Source organism: Centruroides vittatus, unplaced genomic scaffold, assembly GCF_030686945.1.
Source record: "Centruroides vittatus isolate TY-2023 unplaced genomic scaffold, ASM3068694v2 contig_846, whole genome shotgun sequence".
NCBI classification, from domain to species: domain Eukaryota; kingdom Metazoa; phylum Arthropoda; class Arachnida; order Scorpiones; family Buthidae; genus Centruroides; species Centruroides vittatus.
In genome coordinates this window covers 457855-465057 of record NW_027122551.1, presented here as the reverse complement: position 1 = coordinate 465057, position 7203 = coordinate 457855, and the positions used below count along the sequence as shown (strand labels likewise).

At 51.8% G+C, this 7203-nt stretch overlaps 1 protein-coding gene across 2 annotated transcripts; it reads right to left on the bottom strand.

The window, feature by feature from the left end:
• Positions 1–588: 588 nt before the first annotated feature.
• LOC136982467 (FK506-binding protein 5-like) lies at positions 589–6394 on the bottom strand. Of its 2 annotated transcripts, none has more exons than XM_067278953.1 (2): positions 6219–6394; positions 589–2430 (listed from the first exon to the last, which is right to left on the bottom strand). In XM_067278953.1, exon 2 carries the CDS (start codon positions 2397–2399, stop codon positions 1080–1082), a length of 1320 nt encoding a protein of 439 aa, XP_067135054.1. In that variant the 5' UTR covers positions 2400–2430; positions 6219–6394; the 3' UTR covers positions 589–1079. The 2 variants fall into 2 exon arrangements, with proteins under 2 accessions (XP_067135054.1, XP_067135053.1); XM_067278952.1 differs by lacking the exon at positions 6219–6394 and adding an exon at positions 2639–3028.
• Positions 6395–7203: the final 809 nt, after the last annotated feature.

Genomic DNA, 7203 nt, shown 5'->3' with positions numbered 1-7203 from the left:
CTCTTCTGGCGTTTCTTCCTTGTATTTTACTTTAAAAGTTTTGTAAGAAGTGAAGGAAAGACCTCCTCTCCGGTTTACCAAAGATAATCCCGTATTTAAAAGCCCGGAATAAAAATTCCGTGCACGAACGAGGATGGAAGTTTCGGTTGTTGACGAAAGTCTCGTAGGAGGTATTTTTCAAACCTCTGGGTAGGAAATTTGCCGAGAAAAATTCCGGTAGATATCAGCCGAATGAACTGAGTTTCGACGGAATGGCCAAAACTTCCGGTAACGTTACAAAAAAAAAAAAAAAAAAAAAAAAAAAAAAAATTATAATTGGTGGGAAATAAATACTAAAGGATTTCAAGCGATATACTCGCATCCAGGCCTCCTTTTCCCAAATTCTGAAGTTAACGTTAAAAAGCATCCCGATTTCTTTTATAGACCCAGACTTGTCATTTTCAGTTCGGTTGGAAATAGCAGTCCCTTCGTTCGACTGTTATTTCTAAAACCAAGATGGCGGCGCCTACAGGACCGTCCCGATCTTTAAAAGGCAGGCGATTCATTACTTCTAGGCTTTTAATCCAGCGAATAGAAAACATCGGCCGCTTAAACATAAAATAAATAAGACTTTATTCGCGTCTAAACAATTCTCTATAAAACAATTATACAATGGGAAAGGAGGGATTCTCCGTCGCCCGCCCAAACTAACGACATAGAAAATGACGTCGCTTCCGGTCGGCGGGTCCGGGAACGGGACGGAGCAACGCGTTCTGGCAGTTGCGCTTCGACAGAAGCCAAAGAAACGTGGAGTTTCTTTTCACCGCCGGATCCGCCCTTTCGGCCACCCCATCTCCGCCTTCGATTTCCGGTCAGAAACGGGCGAGAGAAGGTGTGGAACCGAATTACGTCCACTCGGACCCTTTCCCGTCTTTGGCTTAATAGTTGCAACGAGGACAGACAAGGATTGCCGGGGTGGGCGGTCTCCGTTTAGCGCTGCGCGAGTTTCGCTATAAAAATATTATTTGGCAGCGCCGCCCGACCCGAAAGTACAGTATTTACAATATTACGACGGCCGCGGGAGAGAGAGACGAAAGACGTCAGACGTTGAGAGAATAATAGATAAATCCTTCGTCTCCAAAGGACTCGGAGGAGGCGGGCGGAGAAGAGCTGGCCCCTTCCGGAACGCCCCTCTCCTCTTCCAGTCCTTCCCTGCCGTCCGCCTCAACGCGCCTATCCGCCGCGCGCGGGGGCCAAGTGGGATGACCCTCGACCGAAGCCGGGGGACGGATCTGAGACTGCAGTCGACGCAGGATCTCGAAGGTGGACCCGAAACGGGGTCTGATGCCGCGCACCGAAGGATTCCTCTCCAAACCCGGATCGGTCAGGCTGTACCTCTTCCTGATCCTCTCGATCCTGCCCAAATATTGCTCCACGAAGCGCTCCAGTTCGTCCGAACGCGAAGTCTCTATTTTCCACTCCCTGACGTCGCCCGGGACCGTCACCTCTCCGTCCCAAAGTGTTTCCGGACGCACCAACCACCTCAACTTTTCCGACAGACATTCGGTGCTGGAGGCCCTCCGCCCGGGACGACCGGAAGTCGCTCGTCTCTTCACTTCCGTCGCCTCCAGCGTCGTTCTGCAGTAAGAGGATTCTTCCATCCGCCTGCGGATGTCCGAAGTTCTGCTGCGGGGCTCTTCCGGTTCCCGCTCCTCCCGAGGTCCAGCAGTCGACTCCTCTTCTTCCGCTGGATTCTCTTCCGGTTCTTCCGCATCTCCCTGGACGGAAGCGTCAGAGTCTTGGTCCGGCTCGGCATGGCGCGTCGGGAAAGGTGCGTGGCGATCGTCCTCGGACGCGTCTCTTTCGCACGGAGTCTCTTCTTGTCGGACAGTCCTGGTCAAAACGATAGTATCGCGCGAGTCGTCGCTGTCTGCCTCTTCTTCTTCTTCCTCCTCCTCCTCCTCCTCCTCTTCGTCCGCTTCTTCTTCTCGGTCGTCGCACGGTTGCAGCACGTCCCAATCGTCGTCGTCGTCGTCGTCGTCGTCATCTTCGTCGTCTGTCGTCCGCCGATTAACAGAGACGACGGGGAACCAATCGCAGTCCCAGTCTCCGTCGTCGAACTCTTCTTCTGAGTCCCGGTATTCGAGGGGAGGGTCGAAGGCGAAAAGCGTCTCGGTGCCCTTGACGGGCTCCTCCCTGCCCAGCGGCGCGTCGTCCGCGTAAACGATGGCGGTGCTACTGAAAGTGACGCATTTGTAGTTCCTTTCCGCTCCGCTCTTCTTCAGAGAGGATTTTAAGGGCGCGGCCATCTTCCCGGCGTCCTCTTCCTCCATTTTTTCTTCGGACTCTTCTTCGTCTGGGGAGCGCCGCGTCGGAGGCGACGCGGCGCCCGATTCTGTCTCCGCCCTCGACGTCACCATGGCATCGGAAGGCCGATGGGAAACTGGCGTTCTGCAAAATAAAACAGAAGAAAGTGAAAAATCTTTCCGACGTCGGTCAGTCGATCTCCCCACTGACGACGGGGCGCGACCTTTTTTTCTAATTTGACTCTGTGGATCGCGTCGACGCGGTCGATAACCCGGAAACGACGCGAATTACGTTAGGGAAAATACGATTCGGATTCCGAAACGAAATGTCAGCCAAAAAAAAAAAAAAATACCTTCGGTCAGTCGACATCGCCCGCCGAATTCGAATTACAAACCGCGTTCGGAGGCGGTAATACATTTAAAGGAGCGACTAATTTGCATAATGGCGGGCGCTAATCCACGTCCGGGGAAAGGCGAAACGGAATTTTGCTCTAGTCGTATTTTCGGCCATTTTATCGGTCTTACCACGACGAAGGACGATAATTGTGGAATAATTACCGCCCAACGTAGCGCCCTCCGACGGCCGATAACTGAAAACGCGCTTCAAAAGTGACGGAGAAAGAAAGCGGATGGTCGAATTTCTCGCCAGGGGGTAGGAACGCGGTCCTTTACGTCACGCGACGTAAACAAACCGCCGTGGCGCGTGTTTACGTCGGAAAATCCCGAGACGCGGAGTGGCCGGAGACTCTGGACCCGACCGAATTTGCGGATTTAAAACCGCAACGCCGCGGGGAAGCACTCGAAGCGGGAAATGACGGATACCTTAACCAACTAATTATCCTAACGAGGTAAGAGCCGTCGGGATAATTATCCCGCCGCGCGGGCGTCCGGCTATTTTCGTCGACGGGAACGCCCGTCAACCTGTCGTTATAAGCGGGTCTTAATATATCCGGTGGCCGATCTGTACCAGGGGTTAACTACGCGGCGTCGACCCGGACGCGCGGCCGCCGGCCGGGAAACAGAGCGTGGAACAGCGACCCGGACCCAAGATGCGAAAAAAGTCGGCGAGGCGGGCCGAAAGACGTCGAAGGTCGAAGGTCGAAGGTCGAAAGGCGGGCGGCCGATAATTTGGGGTGAAAAGAACGTCTCCCGAAAGTCGGAGTAATGGAGGCGGCCGTCCGGTTTAAAGTTCCCGCCTCGGACATCTCGTCCGTTACGGGAGTTCGAAACCGGAAAGGAGTTTTATGGGATTTTTACGCAATCGGCAGCTATGAGAGAATGTCGAGTCGTGACGTCGGGAAAGCTTCCGCAAAACATCGATAGACGTAACGGAGTTAACCACCGAAACTTCTGGTCGCTGCGATATGCCAGTTCGACACCGCTTTTAGCCTCGGACGAAAGAAAAACGTAATACAAAGAACTGATTTCCGCTTCCGCTTCGTTTAAGAGGCAGAGCCGAGAAATGGACTCGTCCCGGGCCGTAACCAAGAGGGGAGAAGTATATCGGTAAGGGGGACGAATTAGTCGAGCGAATCGCCGGTCGGTGGCCCATTAAACCAGATTTACGACTCCAACCATACGAGACGAAATCGATGCAACGTTCTTAATAGGAATGTTTCGGAGAATAAATTGTTGGTCGACAATTTATTCTCCAACGGCCAGTAAAAGTTGGAGACAGCGGGAATTGGCCGGAACAAACGTTACTTCGGGGGAGTAGCGAATTCTATTGTTTGGCCACGAATAAGTCTTAAATTGAGACTTTTTCCATCGACGTCGCTACTTTAAAATTCTGTAAAAATGGCATTTGGTTCCTAAATTAATAACGAGTTTTGTTACGCGATTCCCGCTTAATATTTCCGGTCCTCGGTTTACTTACAATTTTAATATTTAGTAAAATAATATCTCCGTCATCCGTCGAAGGATCTAACGATTCATTTCTCTTATATCCAGGTCGGTAGCTCGAAGAAAATTCGTCTTTCGTTCTGTCCAAAGTGTGTGCCAAATATCGCAACGCCCAAATCCGGGATGCGAACGACCTTTAATTTTCAACAAAGTCAACTTTTGGCACCGACTCTGCTTTTTCTTCTATCCGTCTTATTTTTTGTAACGGAACTCGGTCGCGAGTCGGTCGTTTACGGAACGAGGGCGAGTGGCCCACCCCCCGGTCGCGTGTCGGAAAGAAAAAGCCGATCTCTTCCTCACCTTTACGCTTCGAGAAAACGTGCGCTAGAAGCCGGTCGGGAATACTTATTCCCGTTCCGATAAAGACGAAATTTACGCGCCATTCGAGGGTAGACGGATTTTTTTTTCGGGAGAGGTAAAGGGTTGGCACCCGCCCAAAATCCTTGGAGACGAAGAAACGACGGGAAGTCGGGCGCCGACCTGACAATCGCCTTTAATTCTTTAAGTGTCTTCGGTCGTGGCGTCTCGAGTGCTGGTTATCGTCGGTGCGCCCCCCTCGCTACTTTTCTTGCGTCTCTACTTCCCGCGCCATTTCTATTTGCCTCGGTAAAGCCCCGTTGCGTTTTGCTTTTTCGAACGGAAACTACGCTTCGTCCGCCAAAAACCCCACTCTTCTTCATAGGAGAGGACGAGAATTTTCGCTCCTCCCGCGAGAGGTTCGAATTCCGATTCGCCGCGAAAGGGACATTTCCTCGATTGGAAGAAAAGAAAGGGGGGGAACACGAACTCGAAAGTAGAAAACGATGTCAAAACGAGGAAGGCGGGCAGCATTAGTGTTTTCTACGAAATTCCTTCACTTTTCCCGATGAGAGACGATCCATTTTCGATAAAATTCGTTTGCTTTCCTCACGACTTTTACCCAACACTTCTTTCGAGTCTTAAAATAACGCGCGGATCGTTCACCCTCTTTTTCGGCGGAAAATTGAGGGGCGGGAAAACCAGCCGGCGGAAATTTTCCTCGGTTCTTCGCATGCCCATGGTAATCGGACGAACGCAACAAAGGATTTCAATAACACCAATTTGAATCGCGACGATCGGGGTCTCGATTCTTTTATCCTTCTATTTTGCGGTGGAAGGGCTCCAGAAAGCGTAATAAGCGGAATCCAGGAAAGAACTTAACTGGGGAGACGTCTCGATTGGCTCGAGATGAGAATTTTTTTTACAGATTTCGATAATTAAATTTATTTTTCTGGCAATAAGAAGCCGTAAGACTTCCGCTTCCTGCATTGACTCGGCGTTTTGTCACTTCCAAGGCTTCGTCGCTTTTCGCTTTGCCGCCGCGCGCGACTCGCCGTCCGACTCGACTCCTCTTCCGGTTTTCCACCAAAAGGAGTCGTCACTCTTTATCGCACCCCGGATTAGCCATGGGAATATGAATATTATGTCACCAGACTAAGTCGATCAGATCCGTCGCGCGCCGATCTACGATAATCTATGAAAAACAAAAGGAACTGGGAAAATTCGGCGTAGATTTTCGCGGAAAATTTCCACCGAAGCGACGGCACCGCGACTTCCCGTCGTCCCGGCCGACCGGTAAATTACGTCGTCGGTCGAAGCGCTCGCCTCGACCGGAAACCCGGTCGAAGGGAAGGAGTACCGTCGTTCCTTTCGTTTCCGGCTCCGAGCGACCATCGACGTCCGCGTCGAATTTCGCGCGCGTCGTCGTCCCCATAAACGAAAAGCACTTTAGCGGCCTTTGGTTCATGGCTACGGCCGTCGGCGTCGAGGGGAGGGAAACGCCAGATTGGTCGTCGTCCCGAAGTGGTTTGCCGAGCCTTTCCACCGCGGCCGCGCCAGGTCGTGGCCGTCGATCCCTCGGCCGTCGGCCGCCCGATTCTCGGTGGCGTACGCCAGCGACGCGTACCTCCCATCGGCGAGATGGCGCGTGGGAAGGCGTCGGAGGCGCGCGACTGGAAGAAAACGGCGGGATGGAGGTGAGGGAAAAGGGCAAATAAAAAGTCGTCTACTTACTTGGGGGAGGACGAGCGTCGGTGGTAGTCGACATCTGGTCTTCGCGCCGATGATGCCGGCAGAGGCGCTGGCGAATTTGGCGTTTGGCGGTTGGTCGACGGACCGCGACGTCCCCGCCGCTCGGCGTACGTCTACCGCGCCGACTCGCCGCCGCAGTCGCGCGCTCCGGCGCAAGCTCCGGGAGCGGGACCGGCTTTCTGTTTCTGTCTGTTTCGTTTCCGAAATTTCCGGAAACGGAAGGGAGCGACCGGTCTTCTCCCTCCGCTTTACGCCTCATAACCAATCCGGCTTTAATTTAAGCCCAAAATTGGACGGAAATCGGAAATTACGGACGGAGTCGAGCGCGCCTTTGCCCGGGAACGGGAGGAAATGGAATTTAGGATACGCCGCTGCTTTAACGAATAACCTTTCTTCATTTGTTTGCAGAGAAAACGGAAGTTGCTTCGGAGGAGAGAGTAATAATCGAGGAAGTACTTCGAGAGTCGGTTCTAGTCCAGGGAACAACAAAATTACTTCTAATTTAATTATTCTATGTTCCGAAGCTTTCACTCGTGTCCACGTCGAAAGTGACAAATTTCGGAGGGACGCCCATTTGTCAATTGATTTCTTACTTTTTCCAAGGAAACGAATTGGAACGGGCGTTAAAATGAGAAATTCCAATTCGTTCTTTTCGCAAACACGATTAAAATTAAAGAAAAACAAAACTTATTTCCAGAACGGAGTTTATCGAAAACCGCGTCTCTTCTGCCCACAAACGATAAAAGGTGCCACTCCGGAAAATTTAAACCCTTCTATAACGCTATTACGCTCATTTTCTGGCATGGCTCGTTTTCCAGGATTTTAGGGTGTAGAATTAGTTCTAATTTTGGCCACATGGTGCGCCATTGGCGACTTTCAATCCCGGCGCCGGATTTCCGGTTAAGTATTACTGTCGGAGGACTCCTTCAGAAGCTAGGAGCCCCGTTAATTTGTACAGTCGCCAAAC